The following is a 21058-nucleotide window of genomic DNA, read 5'->3' on the forward strand; positions in this document are numbered from 1 at the left end:
AGAGAGAGAGAAGGAAATTTTCAGGAAAAAATTTACTTCTACAGGTTCTGGCCATTTTATAAGATGTCTAATAATTTAATTTATACCACAGGAATGACTTTGCCTAGTTCTGGAAACTCTTCATCCCAAGTACCCTTTAAAGACAATGGTAGGTTTGCAAATGTTTTCCGTAATTTTATTGTATTCTTTTTCTTTCTTGTACCTTACATCATGATCTGGGCACAAGCGTGGAGACTCCTTATTCCATGCCAAGAATTTAGCGCTTTGTCATAGTTAAAGAAGGGTGGTGCTCCCAGCATCCGGGCAGTGGTGGAACCTGTGGTTTTGGCTGTTGCGGTAAAGGGAAGGAATGAGGGAAAGGACACTAGGAAAGGTCACTGCTTGGGAGGCCAAGACCTTGGCCCAGGGCAGAGATAATTTTGAGGTGACTTGAAGGGGATGCTTGAGCTCAGTCGTTCTGCCGTTATTTTTTAAATATTGAGGGGCTGGACTGTTCTCAAGACCTCACAGGAATGGAGATAAGATCAAGGGCACAGTCTGGTTAGAGGCATGGAAACATTCAAAAATAATAGCAGGGGTGTTGGTAAAGAAACATGTGAGGTCAGCGTGAAGTTGGAGCACACAGTGGGACCAGTTCTGAGTCTCTTCCTGAATATTAGAAGCAGAACTGAAGACTTTAAATGTGAACCCTCCTGGCTTAGCCACTAAGAAAGCTGGAGGAGGAGTATGACCAGTGTGGGCAGTGACTCAAGTCTGTATTCAAACTTTTTATAATTTGCAGTGAAAACGTTTATCTTATTTGATATTTCTAACAGGTTTATGCATAGGAAACAATATTCTATTACTATCTACTATATATGTATATGTATGCATGTATATATGTATTGGCACCAACTCTTACCCTTAAATCCTGAAAGCTGAATTATCAAAAACTGTGAGAAATAAGCATGTTTGCAGTGAAAGTTAATGATGTCGGTGAGCTGGAGAGACAGCTCATCCGTTAGACTTGGTCTTGCAGAGGACCTGGAATTGGTGCCAAGCACCCACATGGTGGCTCACAAAGGCCTGTAGCTCCAACTCCAGGAGCCCTCTTCTGGTCTCCTTGGGCAACTACACTCCCACACAAATACCACAGGCAGATAGGCAACACATGCCCATAACTTCAAATAATAAACAATGAAGCAGCTAAATTTGATGCCTCTAAGTTTAGTTCTAATTTTCCTGATAGTAACGACAAAAAAGGGAACTATGAAATAAGGTCGAAGCCTATAGAATCGGTGCTTCATGCGCCAACATGCTTACGTCTCAGTCTCTATTAGAAATAGGCGTACCAGTTAGTCAAGAGAATGAGTTTGTGTTGGTGATAAAATTGTTTCAAAATTATAAATCTAGATGCTGTCCTTAATACTCACGGGAAATGAAGAAAGGGTGAGGGATTTTTTTTTTCATCTCCATTAGAAATTCTCAGAAAAGCCGAAAGGATGACATAGGAGTCAAACTAAGTAGCCATGTACACAGGCCTCCGTCGCCGGGTCAGGGCACAGACTTCTTAGTGGACCTGCATAGCTTACATCCTGTGCTATTAACATGTCCGTGATGGTAATAATGTGCACTAGCGGTTACTAAGACCTATACCACCTCTCATTTCGTCCCCACAGTAACCCTCCCTATCTGGCGGGTGCTAATGTTGCTTCCTTTCCACAAATGAGAAGCCAGAGATGAGCTCTGCAGAGCTGGAGAACAGTGAGTCCTGATCTGAATGCAGAAGGTTTGTTTCCAGGGACCAAGGTCCAATCCACTCTGCAGACTTCTCTTGGCACGACACCGCCTGTTGGTGATAGGCACCTCCCTGCTAAGCTTCAGGAAGGTGATGGCTAACAATTGCTCTGTGATGATAGCACACACATGTTTTGATTTAAATTCTGATGGACAAAAATGAATCTACCAACTATCCATGAGCATATACAGACTTAAGAATTTTTTTTTTCTCTTTAAATTTTCAGAAGCCTCATCTCACCAGCTAGTCTGAGCAGAAGGGCCAGTCGCCTGCCTGCAGGGGGACCCAGTCAGTCTTTGGTTTTTTTTTTTTTTTTAAGGATTCCTTTTGAACATGCCCAACTAAATGGGACTGGAACTGTGTTGAGAGTTAAGTTTTCAGCTGAGCAGTAGTGGTACACACCAAGCCCAGTTCTTGGGAGGCAGAAGCAGGCGGATCTAGTTCAGTGCAACCAGGGCTACATAATAAGACCCTGTCTCAAAACAAACAAAAACAGCACAATGAAAAGAACCTGTTTTTATACCAATATGGTGCCTCTGGCCCATTAGCCCCACAATTTGAAATAGGTCTCTTCCCTGGAGAGGTATTACCCAAAGCCTCTTCTCCTTGACACTTCCATCAGTCAGCCTGAGGCCACCTGGTGTGGGCAGGGCATAGTCTGTAACTCAGAGACACTGTTTTCCCTGCTTAAAATGTAGTTGAAACACATTTAAAAAAAAAATAAAACCGAGCTCGTGGCTGTGCTGTTCTAACTGAAGACTAGGTAGGTTCCCAGGAACTGAGAGATGCGCAGGCCTTAGTGCAAGGGCTCACACACAGTCCCGTCGCTGTTTCCCAGGGAGACATCACTGGGGAGAGCACGGGCATGTTACACTTAAAGAACGAGAAATTTCAAGTTAGGATTCTTTACTTTCAAGTAGTTGAAAAATGCTGTATTTGTAATACATGTTAGTAGGAAAAGAATTATTTTGAGGCCTTACTAGGTCCTCCTTATATTCATGCATTCATTCACGCTTGTTTTCATATAGTTAAAACCCAGAATGCTTCCTCCTAGAGACTCTAGCCCTGTTCTTGCATAGAACTGTAGGCAAATAGCTTTGCTTGTGTAGACCCCTCAGGACCTCCTCCCGGATAAAGAGAAGCAATATGAAAAGGCATTGTCAGCACCTTCTGTGCACAGAGAACCAAAGGAAACCACACTCAGCTGAAGTGTCCTCACCTGCACAGGTGATCCTGCTGTCCTACTGATCTGTGCCTGCAGACACCACATGGCTGAGCAGAGTCTGCCAAGGGGGAGGGTTTCTATTCAGGTGTTTCTTTGACTCCTGGCGCACCAGTCTGAACTCTGATCCCTGACTCTGTGAACCTCTGACTTTGGGCAGATGTCATGTGGATGCTACTCAGGAACATCCTACCCTGCTTCCACGAGGTCGCCTCCTTTATACCCAGCAGGGAGGGGCTGTCAAGGCTGTCACTGCTGCAGGGCTTCCCAGGACCACTGTGTAGGCCTGACCCCTGCTTCTGAAACGCAGCCATTTGATTGGCATTATTTTCCCTTTTATTTTAAATGTGGGTTTTTTTTTCTGACATTACTAATAGCAGTCTGTTTCGTGCTGAAGCTCAAGCTTGGCCTCATCACACTTGCTGTTGTGACTTGCAGGTTTCATACCCTTGCTTTATGTCCCCAAGATGTCCAGAGATACTGACAGGAAAGTTTCTCAGGAAACATTTGAAGGATAGTAGAATAACCAAAATAAATGAATACGTGCTGAAGTCACAGTCAAGAATCTTGGAATAAGCAAGCTCTGTTGCTTGTAATTAGGCATGCACATGCGCATGCACGCACACACGCAAACACAGACATGCTCACATGTGTGCAGTCATGTACACACACATACATACTATTAAACAGATGAGCATTATGAATAACTAATCCTGTAATGACCTGTTAGAGGTAGAAGTGAGGAAACTGCCCCTCTTTGAAAGAGCACTTAGTGATGCTCACAGACTCGCCCTACGCCCATCATGAAGCTGACACGAGGCAGGGATGCTCTGTGTAAGCCAGGTGGATTTTCTTCACACCCGAGCAGGGCCGCGGGCCTTTCTATCCTTAAGCTGCAGCAGCAGGAGAGTAACCTGGAAGCCGTTGTTTCTCCCTAGCCTAATCTTTATTTTATCCTGTCTATACCCGCCAGGGAGTTTGCTTTTCTACTAAGTACATGCATTTGAACTTACCAAGTACCATAGAATAATTAATTCACCAGTTTCTAAATATCCAAATTCCTATGCACCAAGAGTTTAAATCTGAAAATTGGATGGGGGGCGTGGAGAGGGAGGTGCAAAATTCAAAGCAACTGTTACTGTCTAGTTGCTTTGCAGTATACATTATGTCTGGGTTCTTTTTTTTCTTAATACTTCAATTAAGTACTTTTTATTTCAGTTATCACTGTGGCCTTACTCTTGTTTGCTTTGTTTTGTGTTTTGGGTCTTGCTCTATATCGTTTTATGTGTGTTACAACCGAGAACTAAAGCTTGTTGCCTACTTCAGGAAAAAAGAGCTGAGCGGGTGAGAGGGTGTTAGGAGCTACTTGAGAGACCGCGGGCGCCCTTTTCTCAGCACCGTCTGGTGGAGATGGCTCCCTGCAGTAGCATCCAGGGGTGTTCTGTGTAATTCCATCAGAAAGTCACCAGAAATACCGCACTGCTGCCATGATGACTCTTCACCAATAGGTTCTCTTTCTAAAGGGGCGTGTGAGCTGCAGACAGATCAGATGGGTTAAGGTGGTCCTTAAGACACGAGGCTAAAGTCCCTGCTGACAGGAAAAGATGGTTCAGGTTTTCTCGGAGTAAAGGATTTATTTCTTGACTTTGAAGTGCTGCTTTTTATTTCTTAGGCATCAATACCTATTGCATGTTAATTCCTATAATATTAACACTAATTTGAATCCATTCCTGGTCTTAAATGTTGGAACATACAGCAAAGAAGATTCGCACTGTGAGTGGTTTCAGTCATTAGGAAAATGTCTGTAGAGCTGTAAGGAATCTCTCGCTAGTATCTCTCAGTGGAGACATAATCTCTGTGTTTTGGTTTTGGTTTTTACAAAAAAGCGTCAGTATGCTTAAGAACATTATAGACTTAAATTTGAAAATTCAACTTATAAAACTGTCTTTGTCAGTGTTAACACCTACCACCATGACCACCTCCGTAGACAGACCAGTGCACTCTGCAGTCCGTATTAACAGCTCATTTGTGTGCATGCTTGTATATGTTTGCGTGTGTGTATGTGTGTTTGTCTATGTGCTTGAATTTTTAATATACTTGGCTAATATGGCAATTAAAGTGTTTACTGATTTAATTAAGATGTTTGCAAATGATAAGAAAAAAGTAAGAAGAAATTAGAAAGGGCAAATTGCAGTTCCGATGTTGAAATTCATGTAGATGATAAGAGTTTATGAAAGCTTGTGTACATAATAAGTCATTATTCTGGGCGGTGACACAGCTAGAAGATAAAGTTCGCTATTTATCCCTGATCTGTGAACGGTGTTGGAAGATATGTGTAGGTATGATCGACCAGTTGTTATTTTATATAGAGCCCCCACAGGAAGTGGGTTTTTAAAACTAGATCCAGTTCCTTTTTATTACTGTTTTATTCTTCTGCTCACTAATAGTAGTTCACTAATTTATAAATAATATGTCAGCATATTGGAGGGATTTTTTTTGTTGTTTGGTTGGTTTTTTTGTTTGTTTGTTTGTTTGTTTTTTGAGACAGGGTTTCTCTGTGTAGCCCTGGCTGTCCTAGAACTCACTCTGTAGACCAGGTTGGCCTCGAACTCACAGAGCCTGATTGGCCTGCCTCTGCCTCCTGATTTTTTTATTTTTTACAGATTTCCTTTTCCTTTTATTCATATGAGTATTTTACCTGCATGCATGTCAGTACAGCACATGTATGCAGTGCCCCCAACAGCTCCCACATGGGTGGGAGGAGACAAACCAGGGTTCTCGGGAGGAACAACACTTGCTTTCTGCTGTTCCAACTCTTCAAGCCCTGAGAGAAAATTTTAATTTGATAATTGTCAAACAATTGTATATTTGATCATTGTTAAACAATTGTGGTGCAGGAGAAAGACAACTCAGAAAACCTAGCTTTACTGGTTCTGTGCCTCTGAAGCGGTGGCTGACTGTTAGCTCTACTCAAAGCCTTTCTCCCCTGATAGTCACCGACTCGCTTGTGACTGGGACCTACTGTTTAAAGAGGAGTGGTGTAGAAGGAATAGATGTATGCAATGTGCTTATAAGTGATGAATCACTATAAAATGCTAGTGACTACAATGACCTGAAGTTTTATTTTTAGATGACCAGGGTGTTTAAATTAGAACAAGCCTATGATCCTAATGCCTCCGTTTATTGTGTTTATCTTCTTTTTAAATTGCAAACCCACAATAGATACACTGCACAAAAGATGGAGTGTCGTGTCTTCACCAGAACGGGAGATCACACTGGTGAACCTGAAGAAAGATTCAAAGCATGGCTTAGGTGAGTCACCATGAGCGTCCAGGGAGAGAAGGGAGCAGCTCTGGCACCTTTTCTTGTTTTTGTTTACTACTTCCTGGTTAGCACACAGACAAATGGGTTTCATTGTGATGTTTTCAAACATGGACCATTATAATTATAATGTGTTCCTTCTTGCCTCTTCCCTGCCCTTAACCTACAGAGACACACATACACAAAGACTCTCTCTCTGTCTCCTGGCTCTCTCTGTCTCCTGGGCATCACCAAGATGCTGCCTGCCCACTTCCATCCACCATCCTGGTCGTCAAATGGCAAAGATAATGTGCAGCAAGAACTTCACTTTATCGCTTTATCTAAGTGTCTACATTTATTTCAAATGGATAGATAATGAGTCATTAAAAGAACCAATATCATAAAAACACCTTTTCTTAATGTTCTGTTTTACAGGATTTCAAATTATTGGAGGGGAAAAGATGGGAAGGTTGGACCTAGGTGTGTTCATCAGTTCAGTTACCCCCGGAGGACCAGCTGACTTGGATGGATGCTTAAAGCCTGGTACTTCATATTTTGATATTTCCTGTACTTTTTCTAATACATGAATTTGGACAGAGGGTAAAAGTAAATTTAGGCAAAACCAAAAGGATAAGAAAGGACGGAATTTCTAAGGTTTTCTATGAGTCTTGCGTTGTTGAACATACTTGACTGTGCATTTTCCAGGGGACCGCTTGATATCTGTGAACAGTGTGAGCCTGGAAGGCGTCAGTCACCATGCTGCAGTTGACATTTTGCAGAATGCACCTGAAGATGTGACCCTCGTCATCTCCCAGCCGAAAGAAAAGCCAACCAAAGGTAATGCCGTGGCAGTCCGTTCTAAGTCCCTCCATGCCTTGGCCCAGTTAGCTGGATCTAAGCTGCTTATTTCCCTCCTGGCAGTTTGACACGTGCTCGTCTAATTGTTGTGATGCATGCACCCGTAGCATTTTTTCGTTTTGGATTTTTTTCTGTATCATTCATCTTCAGTAATGTGAACAAAACTGAATTCAATCTTGTAAAATTGATGTCACTTACATTCCCGTATCTTGTGTTCCTCTCTTCTTAGTCCCGTGAGAATGAGCCTTGCTGTCATTACGTGACTGTTGTAGTTACCTAATACTTTCCTATAAAGTCCTGTGCAAACGTCAATTTGTATGAAAAGGAAAATGATAAAGCAGACATTTAGTAAAAACAAAACACCATATTCTTGTTGCTACTTAAAGAATAGACAGTAGTGTCCCCCAGCCTGCCCCCTCATGCTCCCTTCATCACACAGAATTGCCAAGAGGGTCGTGAGGACGGCACATCTTGAAGCTCTCAGCCTGTGTGTGGTAAACAGTGCCATGAGCAATAGCCAGCCAGTCCACAATCTCTACTGTCCAGATTTCCCCTTTGACCAAATGCCCTGAACAGAGAGCAAATGGTGAAAATTAATACATTTCAGGTACATATTAAGGTAAATGTCTGTTTTGGCTGTTTCAAAAATAGCAAAATGCTAGGTATTAATAAATTACTTTCATCCTTGAAATACCTTAAAAATATGTTAAAGAATTTAAAATTAGCCTGGTATTGTGGCACGTGCCTGTGAACCCAGCACTTGTGAAGCTGAGGCAGAAGGATTGCCACAGGTTTGAGGCCAGCTTAGGCTACATTGCAAGATCCTATCCCAGCAAACTAGAAAGAAAGAAAAAAAAGAACTGAAAATAGTTGAGGTAAATGCTACGTATAATTTAGATGCTGGGCTAAAAAATGGAAAACAAAATTACCATGTGCTGAGCCATGGCGTAAAAGTGTAGCTCAGACTGCGGTTTCTGTTGTGTTCAGTTACATATGTGTGGATATAGATGTCATGCACATTTGTAAATATCATATAAGCATTTGTATACTATAAACACTGCACACTCCAGCAAAGGCAAGAACCTTCTACTCCTAAGCCACCTTATTTTACATGAAGGAGCAGCTGCACCTGGAAACTGTCCCGTCTTTCTCCATCGCTTTAGACAGAGGGAATGTGTGAGCTCAGTACATTCACTCCCCTAACTCCACCTCCACAGGAGTTTAATTTTCTTATAACAGATGCTTTATAGAAAAGGTGTTTGTTTGTTCAGATATTTATTGAGTGTGTAGAGCGTCCAAGGTACAAACCCCAGCCTTCATGGAAATTAAACTTTTATCAGGCAGATGAGTACCCAGCTAGACAGATGTTTAAGTATGTCTGTGCTGCGAGAAGTCAGGTTGATAAAACAGCACTTGATGGGAGAGCCTTACCTAGTACGGAAACCAAAAAAGGCTTTTCTGTTTGTTTGTTTGTTTGTTTGTTTTGTTTTGTTTTATCCAGATTGAAGTGTGACTATGTAACCTTTTTCTTTAGGTAGCTACATTAATTTTATCATGATGTATCACTGTTCCATAGCGCCACTAGTGTCACTTACAAAAAGACAAACCTTAAACAAGCTAGTTGTTTTACCAGTATGTCCTCCAGGCTTTCTGTCTCAATTATGTCACCAAAGAGAGAGGTTTTGTCTTGGTCCATTTGGTGCTGCTATAACTAAGTACCCTCGCCCAGTTATTTCTGTGGGGATAGTTTTTGTAAGACAGTCTTACTTTGTAGCTCAGGTTTGCCTGGAATTCAGTACGTAACAAACAGGCTGTCCTGAAACAGCATCATCCTGCCCTCACCCCTAGATTCTGGCATTAAAGGCATGTCCCACCATGCTGGGCACATACCTGTTTCCAACGTCTGTGGATAATGGAAACTGAAGGCCAAGGCCCTGCATGGGGGCGGGATGTCTTGCTAAGCGATCTCATGGTAGAGCTTGCGCACAGAGATGTTGGAGTTGCAGTGAAGACATGCTCACACTGGCAGCAACCCACTTGTGGGGGTGGAGCCGGATGGTCTTATCACCCTACCATAAACTGCCCCAGTCTCCAGCACATGCACGCAAGCACACATCCATGTTATGGCGGTCCTCTCTCTCTCTCTGTCAAGTTCTCTAAAGTGACCCTGTTACTATGAGCTTAATTAATGGAAACCATGTGCACCTCACGGGCACGTTTGTGTTATTGCAGTTCTCTATCTGTTTGCCAAGTTCTTTACAGTGACATACTAAACTGAGCTTAATTTACGTAAAACACAAAATACATACTAAAACTCTGCTCCATTTCCTAAAGGAGACTGTCTGATGTATATGCTGTCTTCTCTGCTGTTGGCAGTCGTGTGGTTCATATGTGTCTGATAAATGTAGAAGATGCACAACAGCATTCTCGCTGGAAACAGTGTTCTAACGCTAGTCTATGATTCTGTCTCTTGCATATTGGTACATGCATTCAGGTTTTGACAGATGTTACTGATTTACCTTGCAGAAAATTTATCAATTTTGAACTTCATGAATGTATCCATCTTCAAATGTAACATTATATTTTATATTTTAAGAAATATTCATTTTATTTTCTGGGCATTGGGGCCTATGCCTTTAATTTCAACACTCAGTAGGCAGAAGCAAGAAAAATCTTGTGAGTTTGGCGCCAACCTGGCCAACATAGCAAATACCAGGCCTGGTAAACATAGTGAGACACTATCTCAAAGAAATTTGTATGTGTGTGTGTGCGTGCATGTGTGTATGCCCATAGGCCATGTGTGTATGTGTATGCATGTGTATGTGCATGTATGTATATGTATGAATTTTTGTGCTTGTGTGTTTGTCTGTGTATGAGCATTGTGTCACTTGAGTTACTGTGTCTTCTCATTGTTGGATCTTAACCTTTAGTGCCTTCTACTCCTGTGCATTTTGCCAATGGGATGAAAAACTACATGAAGAAACCTTCCTACGCTCTGGACAGTGCTGCAGACCCTGCAGAGGACCAGCCCTGGCCACGTGGCACCCTCAGGCACATCACAGAGAGTCCTTTCGGGCTCTCCGGGGGCCTGCGGGAAGGAAGCCTCAGCTCCCAGGACTCCAGGACAGAAAGTGCCAGCTTGTCCCAGAGCCACGTCAACGGCTTCTTTGCTAGCCATTTAGGTGACCGAGGGTGGCAGGAGTCCCAGCATGGCAGCCCATCCCTGTCCAAGGTCGCAGAGATTTTCTCCGACAGTAACCGGAGCAAAGCTAAAAGGCCAGGCCTTTCTGACACAACTGAGCTCTCTGACCATGGTGATTCTGACATAGACGATGCCACTTACTCCAGCAACCAGGATCATCAAACACCGAAAAAGGCATGGTTTGACGTTAGTGCTGGGTGGGGTCGCCTTTTTCATGTAATGGTGCAGAAAAGTGGTAAATGTATTAGAGAGTCATAGAATCTACTAAATGTTTGAGTGACTCTGGAAAGGAGGAGCAGTTTGCAATGGGTGTTAAAAACCATGTGTCTTCACCCGCATGAGTGGATTTCTGCTAGTGTGAGCTTGGTTGCACTGCTACCTTGATGCTAACCTGCAGAGAAGCAGAGGCTTTGAACACTAACCCTGAAAGAGCTCTGCTCAGATTAGGATTCAGCTCCTATACATTAGTCATCGCTTACATATTTAATACATGTCAATAACGGAACTGCTTGTGACTAGTTCATGGGATGGGCAGGTGGGGTTGCCATGGAGACTAAATTCCTCTGAAGTTCTAAGGTGACAGTAACAGCAGAGGAAACAGGTCGTTCTAGAAATGATAGAAATATAAACTCACATTACAGGAAGGCTCAGAGGGGAAGTCAGCTTTGTTTCATTGAAATACAGTATCCCTCACAAGAGCCTCCTGCCCTCAGAAATGAAGCTTAGCCGTTGCTCCCTTGTTTGGACTGAATCTGCACACATAACAAAGTAAGGTCGGTTTAGTCCACTGGTCAGTACCAACTTTAAGGAGTGTGGGTGTGCTTCACAAACTCAGGAACAGAAGAGGCCAGGCGCAGAGGCTGTGTGGTTCTATGTGTCTCTCTGCCTTGTCTAGCTTCCCTTTCGGGTGTGAGTTCTCTAAGGAGTAGAGTAAGAGTGCCCTGAGCTGAAGTGTACAGAAAGGCTCCTGGGCTCTATGTGTGATACATTCTATTCCTTAATGCTTTGCTTTAAAAGAAAATTTTCCCCCGAAAATATTTGTTTCCATTTAGAGTTCATTTTGGCTCTAATTAGAAATCTTCTTTTGTTTGTGTTTCTTTGTTAAGGAACCTACCTCCTCCATGAATACATCCAACAAAATGAGCTTTAAAACCTGCTCTGCATTACCTCCTAAGCCTGGAGAAGTCTTTGAGGTTGAACTGGCTAAAAATGATAACAGCTTGGGAATAAGTGTCACGGTACTGTTTGCCAAGGTTTTCACATTTTCTCTTCTTCACTTCCAGAAGTCATTGTAGCTCAACTTGCTAGTTGAATTATTTTGCTTCAGATGGGACATTTGTCAAATGTTTCCAAAATTGAAGAATTGACTGTCTTAAAGCTTTTTATAAAATTTGTGCACTGCTTTTTATCCTCATTGTTGAAAATACCTGGCACTCGCCTCTTCTCCATATGTCTCGTACTTGAGCACATGTTTCTTGTGCTCCTCAAAGCTGCTGCGTGAGTGTGAAACTAGGAGCTGCTGTCTCTGTATCCCGTGAATGACTAACGACCAGCATATTTATATGATAATTCTCTCCAAAGTACATACTGCCTTGTTTAAAACCTTCATCACCACATTGAAAACCTTAAAATGAAAGGTTCAGAACTGTGAATATATCTTTAATATAATGGAAATATAATGGAGATATGTACATAAGCTATTTGATAAAATTACTTTGGGATTCTATGTTATTCCTGAATTGCAGCTTTATCATTAATCACATTCTAAGAGCAACTGCCCATTATGTAAAGCAGTTGAAGCAGGACTGTGATATCCTGAGAGCAAAGCCTAGTTCCTCCATTTAGACTCCAGAGCTTCCCTCTCACCCCTGCGTTCTTTATGATTACATCATTGTTTTATGATGAAAGAATAATATGTTTTCATGAAAAGTAGAAAACAATCTATTAGACCTTACTTGTAGTGTTTTTTAAAAGCGTCTCAGGATCTGGAGATGTGGGTAGCTGGAGTTAGAGATGGTTGTGAGCTACTATGTAGGTGCTGGGGATCAGCCTGGGTCCTCTGGAAGAACAGCCAGTACCTACATAGTAGCTCACAACCATCTCTAACTCCAGTTCCAGAAGATCCCTCTTCTGGCCTCCTTGGGCACTGTACATGAGCCAGAACACTTATACACATAAAGTACAAAACAACAACACAAATTACTTAGCCAGGTGGTGGTGGTGCACGCCTTTAATCTCAGCACTCGGGAGACAAAGGCAGACAGATTTCTGTGCTGTCATCTGTCAGTCTCGTCTACAGAGTGAGTTCCAGGACAGTCAAAACTACAGAAAGAAACCCTGTCTCAAAAAAAAACAAAACAAGAAAAACTGGCTCCCAACTATAGCCTAGCACTGGTAACAATCAGGGCTTACTGATCTATCTAGCTCAGGCAGTGGGTTCCAGAGAGAAGCAGTCAATAAAGACACCCAATATTGACCTCTAGCCTAATATGCACATATACACACACTTGTGTATGCATGCACACATGAACACACACTTGTGTGCACACACACAGTCTTTTCTACCAAAGTCTTTTTTGTTTGTTTGCTTTAGGTTTTTTGTTTTGTTTATTAAGACAGAGTCTATCCATGTGGCCCTGCCTGGTCTGTAACTCAACAATAAAGACTAGGCTGGCCTGGAACTCACAGGAATATACCTCTGTCTGGCTCCAGAGTGCTGGGATTAAAGGTGTGCACCACCACTCCCAGCCTCTTTTAAGATAAAAGAAGAACTGCTTTTTCCTTAACTAAAGGGATTTGCTCTCAGATTCTCAAATACAATACACACTGTGTATTTCTTGATGATTTTGTCTTTACACTGATCTTCCATAGATGGACTTTGCTTTCTGCTTGCTCATACTGCATGACTTAGAAAGGAGGGACTAATCCTTATCTAGTCAATATGTAGCGTATTGACACCTCCTGAATTCAGTAAAGAGTTGGGGATTGGGGAGGAGAAAGAACAAAGGAACAAACAGACTTTGCTATTGGAGCACTTAGCTAACAGTGTTGCTGGGTATTTGAATAACGGAACATAGTGATACAATGTCACAGCTTTCTCTGATGACTTGAACCCTACCTAGGGCTCGCCTGTGAAAGCATGCACACGTTTTCATGTTAACAGGTGCTCCTTTTTCTTTTCTGTGTAGGGAGGTGTGAATACCAGTGTCCGCCACGGTGGTATTTACGTGAAAGCCATTATTCCCAAAGGAGCAGCAGAGTCAGATGGCAGAATTCACAAAGGTATGTTGTTTATATGGAAACAGGAATTGCAGCACAAATATTACAATAAATAGAAATTAAGGCCAATTGTGGTGCTGCACACTTTTAATCCTAGCACTTGGGAAGCAGGAGCAGGCAGATCTCTGAGCTTTCAGCCCTCTACATAGTGAATTTCAGGTCATCCAGGGCTGCATAGAGAGACCCTGTCTCCAAAACAGCCAGGAAGGAAGATGACATTACAGTGATCAGAACCTTGGGGTCATGTACAAACATTTTAGAAAGCGCCCTGTTGCCACAGCAGCAGGTCATCTTCCAGCCTGTTCCTCAGCCGCAGCAAGTGACTTCTTTCCCACCAGCAGCACAGTGCCGGGCAGAGGACGGCCGACAGCAAGCGTGGCGTGCATGTGACTGGAAACGCGCTTCTAGTCTGTGCGTTTACACTTCCGCTACTCATTCTTCATGACTTAAGGGCACTGCTATAAATCCATATTATTCTAGCCAGGCAGTGATGCATACCTACAATCCTGCACTTGGGAAGCTGCGGCAGGGGTCGTCACACAATGTGACCGGCCTGGGCAGGGCAGGCCGCACTGTCACAACCGCTGCAGTTATTAGCGGTTCCTTTCCGCGTTCTTTCCAATTATCAGGAGTACTTCAACAATGTTCAGTTCTGCGGTTCCTTCCCGCGTTCTTTCCAATTATCAGGAGTACTTCAACAATGTTCAGTTCTGCGGTTCCTTCCCGCGTTCTTTCCAATTATCAGGAGTACTTCAACAATGTTCAGTTCTGCTGTTCCTTCCCGCGTTCTTTCCATTTATCAGGAGTACTTACTTCAACAATGTTCAGTTCTCTCCACATTTGTCTGAGTCTCTCTGAAGCATAAAAACTCAGAGACAGAAATTGGGGTTCAATCTAAAGATCCAGAAAGCAAAACAACCAGCCACTGGTTCTTACTTCAACCTCCGTCTGAAATGGTGATCCTGCCTCCAGGAATCTCAGAATGAGACTGTGTCTGAGAGCTGTTCCTCCCTTTCCCTAATCCTCTTTAGGGCTGGGATTAAAGGCATGCACTGCCCGGTTTCTATGACATAAACTAGTGTGGCTACTGGGATTAAAGGAGTGTGCTGCCATTACCTAGTCTATAAGGCTGACCAGTGGGACTGTTTTACTCTCAGATCTTCAGGCAGTCTTTATTAAAACAAAATTGAAATGCTACTACATCTCTCCCCAAATAAATATGAAAAAAACACTGGATGTTAAAAACCCTATAGTTTTTTTTTTTTTTTTTTTAACGATTCACTTCTTTTAAAACAACTTCCTAACTTATAGGTGATCGTGTGCTTGCCGTTAATGGAGTCAGTCTAGAAGGAGCTACCCACAAGCAGGCTGTGGAAACACTACGAAACACAGGGCAGGTAAGAGATCATTGTAGCTACCTGCTAAGAGAGCTTAGCCCACAGCAGTGTGGAGACCTGTCAGTCAGGAAGCCGAGGCAGGCAGCACAGCCACTGGGCACCGTGTTGCTCTTGCTGTTGTCCTTCTGGTTGGAAGCACAGATTCCGATGAGCGTCTCCACTAGGGAGCCGATTCTGGGCAGTGCTTGGCGCTGCTTTAGCCAATAGCTGGTGGGGAGGCGTGGAGACTGACTATATTTTCAGATGTTTCACAAACATCTGCAAGTGTCTAACCATCTTTCAACCTAAAAACTGATTTCATTGTTCAGTATATTTTCTATCGGAGTTGAGAAAATTATTTATAATGGTATTTATAATTACTGCTGGGTGTCTTTGCCCTAGCACCCAAATTATCTATAATACACACACATATATTTGGGTATTATATTATATATATGCATATAACATGTATGTATTTGACATGTTTTATAATAGCTTTTCCTTTTATTCTCATGCAGAAAATAATAAAATCTTTATTTTTGAGACTTTCAGTTCCTTTTTTCTGTTACTGTGCTTTTTTTGTCTCTGTGCCTACATTTTGGTGTACAGTTGGTGTACCTCCAACTACGCGAAGTCCTAGAACTTAATCTAGCTTACTGGTCTTCTCAGGTAACAGTGCCCTGTTCCTTTTTCTCAGGTGGTCCATCTATTGTTAGAAAAGGGGCAGACATCAACATCCAAAGAACAAGATCCTACAAACCCACAGTGCGTCTCTCCCGACCAGGATGCTCCAGGCCAATGCCCAGAAAAGACAGTGCAGAAAACAGCTCACGGCAAAGACTACAGCTTCATGACTGAAGGTCAGGCCTCGCCATTCAGGTCACGTGACTACAGTTCTCAGTCTACTCTAGTTCATACTTCAGTGTCTCTGTTCTTGTCAAACTTGTAAAACTCAGGCAGCACCAGCCTGACAAAATCACACTTGAAATCATGCCTGAATGTGGTCATTAGTAATACCTTATATAGCTGTCAGTATTTCTACACACAGCAGTAATTTATCCTGAAATGTTCATCTGGTTTGTTGAGGCATGATTTGTGTCTCATTCATAAAAGAGCAGCCCTCCCACTGCAGAGAGCAGGGTATACAGCAGCTACAGAATATAGTTGTCAAATTTTAAATGAAATTCAGTAAGGAAAAATTAAGTATTAATAATTGTTGAAAATGGCTTCAAACCCAACTGCACCTTAAGGTTTTGTTTGTTTATTTGTCTTGGGTTTTGACTTTGAAAGAGGATCTCACTTCATAACTCATATTGGCCTTGTTCCTGGATAACCCATGCCAGCCTCAGTTTCCCAAGTGCTAGGGTTACAGGTGTATGCCACTACACCTACCTCTAAATTTAGATTTTCCAATTGCTGTTCTTCTTAACAATGGCCTTTATAGCCATAATAATAATTGGTAACATGCCAAGAAAAGAAGGCTGATGCCGTATGAGTTCTCGTGAGGCTGGTGCGCCCTGTGCTCCGAAATCCTTTAAGCGATGGTCATGATCAAGAATGTCTTCTTATTCCCTGGATGAGTGTGAAGCTTAGGGCTCCCAGATCTCGCTGACCCTGAGCTGGAGGTGTGGTCCCCGCTTCACCACACTCTCTCACTCCCTCTCTGGGTCGTTTTGCTCTGCTTTGAACTCTGTTCATGTTTCTTACATGTGAGGATTTCCTGGAATGTCATCATAATGTATCCGTATTAAAATAGGCTCCGCGGAAGCATGGTGCCGTCAGCTTACTCTCCTCACCCCAAGCTGGCATTTGTTCCGGTGGGGTTTTTGTTGTTGTTGTTGTTATTTTTTGTTTTTTAATATGAGGTTTCTCTGTGTATTTTGGCTGTCCTGGAACTCACTCTGTGGACCAGGCTGGCCTCGCATTCACGCAGATCCACCTGCTCCTTCCTCCCAAGTCCTGGGATTAAAGGCGTGCGCCACCATGCCCAACTGTTTTAGTATTCTTAATGTCTCTCTTCATACCTGAATTCCTTGTGATCCTCCCCTCCCCATTTTTAACTTAGTGTACCCTCTTGAAACACATGACATTGAAACACCACTCCACTTAGAGAACCTTGCTTTACAAATGTTTCCCATTCAAACAGTTATTTTGAGTTTTATGAATGGGGTTGGGGAAACTGCTCAGTCTGTCGTTGTCTACAAAGAAAGCATGAAATTCTGAGTTTGTAGCATGAATTCTAATTGGTCTTTATAATAAAAAGCCGGAGTCAGATATTGGGGTGAATGCTAAAAGATCAGAGAAGTAAAGGAGCCAGCTGTTAGAGAGACTTCTTACCTCTACTGTATCCTTAGACCGAAGGGGGTAAGGCAAGGTCCTGGCTCCATGAATGCTCAGACGCAATGCTTGAGCTCCTGTCTTTCCCACCTTATATTCCTCTCTCCACCCAACCATATTCCTTCCTGTCTCCACCTCCCTAGTGTTGGGATCCCAAATACAGGAATGAAAGGTGTGAGCCACCACCGCCTGGCTCTGTTTCTCTCTTAGGCTGGATCAATTTCACGTAGCCCAGAGTAGCCTTGAACTCACAGAGATCTGTCTGCCTCTGCCTCCCAAGTGCTGGGATTAAAGGTGTGCACCACCACTGCCTGGCTCTGGCCAACTAGTGCCTTGTTCCACACGCTGATAATTCAGGCAAGCTTTATTTGTTAGATCACAAACCACACCAGCACCACATATGAAAACTGGGCATGGTGGATATATCTGTAATATTAACTGGCACCAGTACCATATCCATGAACTCCAGGGTCAGTGAAAGACCCTGTCTCAAGAAATAAAACAACAGGTAGAGAGCGGCAGAGAAGAGTACTTGGCACCCACCTCTTGCTTTCGTACATGCGTTCACACCCACACTCCACACGTGTGCACACATCACACGAGATCACACACGTGCATGCAAACATCACACCACATCACACGCATGCATGCACACATCACACCAATGCATCACACAGATGCATGCATCACACACAGATCACACACATGCATGCACATCACACGCATACATGCATCACAGATGCACGCATCACACACAGATCACACACATGCATGCATTTGCACCCACACTCCACACACATGCACACATCACACACACAGAGCTCACACACATGCACGCATCACACACAGATCACACGCATGCATGCGTTCACACCTACACTCCACACGTGTGAACACATCACACCACATCACACACATGCATGCATCATACACACACATTCACGCATCACACACAGATCACACACATGCATACATTTACAACCACACTCCACACACATGCACGCATCACACACAGAGCTCACACACATGCATCCATTCATACCCACACTGCATACACATGCACACATTGCACACATACCAACAAATAAAAAAGGTTTCCTAGCGATAGGAAGAGTGTGTGACAGTGCAGAAAATTCCGATGAAAGCAGAAATACACGTTTTTCTGTCTATATGTACACACGCTTATTAATATTTAACTTTAAACTTTCTTCCCTAGATAATACATTTGAGGTCAAACTATTGAAAAACAGCTCGGGCCTAGGATTCAGTTTTTCTCGAGAAGATAATCTTATACCAGAACAAATCAACGCCAGCATAGTGAGAGTTAAAAAGCTCTTCCCTGGACAGCCAGCTGCAGAAAGTGGAAAAATTGATGTTGGAGATGTTATATTGAAAGTGAATGGAGCCCCGCTGAAGGGACTGTCTCAGCAGGTGAGCCGTGATCTTGGACGGGAGCAGTATTTCGGTGCTCTGAGGATGGGCCAGTGGGTGAGCTCTCTGCTTCCTGCCAGTTTATCTCCGCCTTCCTTTGCCATCTTTCCTCACGCCCTCCAGGAGGTCATATCTGCTCTGAGGGGAACGGCTCCTGAAGTGTCCTTGCTCCTCTGCAGACCCCCGCCCGGCGTGCTACCAGAAATCGATACTACGTTTTCGGTAAGGCTGTGGGATACTAACTTCCGTTGTACATTATGGGTCAAGTGGTGTGCTGAGCAGATCTGCTGGCTGCTGCCGTTGTTTCCTCGTGGGTTGGTGCACTGGGTTTCACACCTCGATACTGAACAAGGAACTGCCACTGCGTGTGTCAGACTCTTCCTGCACTCCATCTTTGCCGTGTCATCCCCTCTCTCTCCACTCTCTCAATTCTGAACTTCTAGCGAGCTAGACTTTCAGGGATTTGCTTTCTAAGTGTAGCAGACTTGACCAGACAATAAGTTACAAAAGTGTCGTGTCTGTCTGTTCACTGAGCTAAATAGAGAACAGTCCTTCTCATTTGCATGTGGGTAAAAATGAGAGTTGAGCAGTACCTGAGGTTAGTGCCCTGCCCAGGTTTCTCAGGAACCTTGCTGCTATGAGCCTCCCCTAGTGCAGAAGCCGTGGCTTATCACATTGTAGACGAAGTAGTGGTAGAGGACTTGGCGCTGAACGGCCATCTCTGTATCACCTCTGCAGCTCAGGAAACAGTGGGGAAGCCATGGCTGGGAGACGGTGCACAAGACTGGACCAGCCAACAGTCAATCATATGGAGGGACTTAAGAGGTTCCAGCCCTCCCTGAGGGACTGGTTGTTTGGTGGGTGTCGTTTCTTCAGTGGTGTAGCCAGCCCCAGAAAAGTCGTCTGTAAACGAACTAAACTCCACGGGTGACACACACACAAAGATGGCGCCACACTAAAAAGACTTGTTGTGAAAAAGGTTCAAGCAGGGGAGGGGGAGTCGGAGATGGGAATCGGATGGAACTGAGAAAAGCTCATTAAAGAAGTCATTGAGAATATTTGTCCCTTAAAGAGAATCAGAATCTAGAAAAAAGGGCTGTATTTATTAAAGAAGTCATTGAGAATATTTGTCCCTTAAAAAGAATCAGAATCTAGAAAAAAGGGCTATATTTATTAAAGAAGTCATTGAGAATATTTGTCCCTTAAAAAGAATCAGAATCTAGAAAAAAGGGCTGTATTTATTTCTTCTATGTCACAGAGTAATTTAAGAATCTAAAAATATGTTCTGATGGCATTTTACAAGAAAATCTGTCTTTAATCTGTCAGCTTAAAGGGGGCTCTGCTCCCAGTGGTGCCTTCTGGCTCTGGAGGAAGAGGAGACTGAGCCAGGCGCTCTCACCCTCATACGGGGGCGGGGCGATGAGGCCAGCGAAGAGAACATAACACAAAATGTTTCTGAAACTTTCATTAGAAGTAGCATTTGAAGGAACCACATTGAAGGGACTTGAAGGGGCACAGACCCCTGTTGCAGAGTCCACCGCCAACTGCCTGAAACACTGTTGCAGAGTCCACCGCCAACTGCCTGAAACTCCCAACGCCAGGAACCTTATGCCGTCTTCTGTCCTCCCCAGACAGGTGCACACGCGCACACACACACTTAGACGCTCAACAGAGACTACATTGATTTGAAGCATCAGATAGGATGGGTTGAATGTAGCACTCTTGAGTACATCAATTGATCAAGTATTTCTAGAAACCAATTTAGAAATATTTTAAAAGTCCTTTGAAAACATCCTATGCATAACAGCCTAGACAGTTGCAGAGAAAAGCAAGTTACAGGGAAGTTTTCATGCATGCATGCATAGAGGCTCGCCTAGATTTCTGTTTGTGCAAACAACTGTGTATCCAGGAATGGAGGCTGAAATAAAGGCAGCCCTCCATAAAACTATGATAAGCTCAATGTGTTTCCAAAGCACATTTTAAAACTTCAGAACAGGGCAGGAGAGAAGGTTTAGTAGTTAAAAACGTTCGCTGTTTGTCCAGAGGACGCCAGTTCAGATCCCAAGACCTAGGTTTAACTCCTAGTATCCACATCATGCAGTTCACAACTTCTGGTAACCCCACTTCCAGAGGACCCTTTGCCATCTTCTGGCCTTTGTGGGACCTGCATAAATGCGGTGCATGCACAGTGCATGCACTCAGGCACATATAAAATCGTAAAGCTTCAAAGAACATACCAACTTTTTTTAACTTAGAAAATATTCATGAAGCCGGGC

General features: G+C 43.3%; 1 protein-coding gene across 1 annotated transcript in view; it reads left to right on the forward strand.

Annotated features, from left to right (window-relative positions):
• Ptpn13 (protein tyrosine phosphatase, non-receptor type 13) overlaps positions 1–21058 on the forward strand; it is a 191552-nt gene that overhangs the window by 124276 nt on the left and 46218 nt on the right. Inside the window, exons 20-30 of the mRNA XM_013350866.2 lie at positions 92–148; positions 6222–6311; positions 6735–6842; positions 7005–7136; positions 10088–10533; positions 11466–11597; positions 13548–13641; positions 14950–15035; positions 15712–15874; positions 18568–18782; positions 18906–19004. Of these exons, the coding sequence (XP_013206320.1) occupies positions 92–148; positions 6222–6311; positions 6735–6842; positions 7005–7136; positions 10088–10533; positions 11466–11597; positions 13548–13641; positions 14950–15035; positions 15712–15874; positions 18568–18782; positions 18906–19004 (1622 nt within the window). The remainder of the gene's footprint in view (positions 1–91; positions 149–6221; positions 6312–6734; positions 6843–7004; positions 7137–10087; positions 10534–11465; positions 11598–13547; positions 13642–14949; positions 15036–15711; positions 15875–18567; positions 18783–18905; positions 19005–21058) is intronic.

This window comes from Microtus ochrogaster, linkage group LG1 (genome assembly GCF_000317375.1).
Source record: "Microtus ochrogaster isolate Prairie Vole_2 linkage group LG1, MicOch1.0, whole genome shotgun sequence".
NCBI classification, from domain to species: domain Eukaryota; kingdom Metazoa; phylum Chordata; class Mammalia; order Rodentia; family Cricetidae; genus Microtus; species Microtus ochrogaster.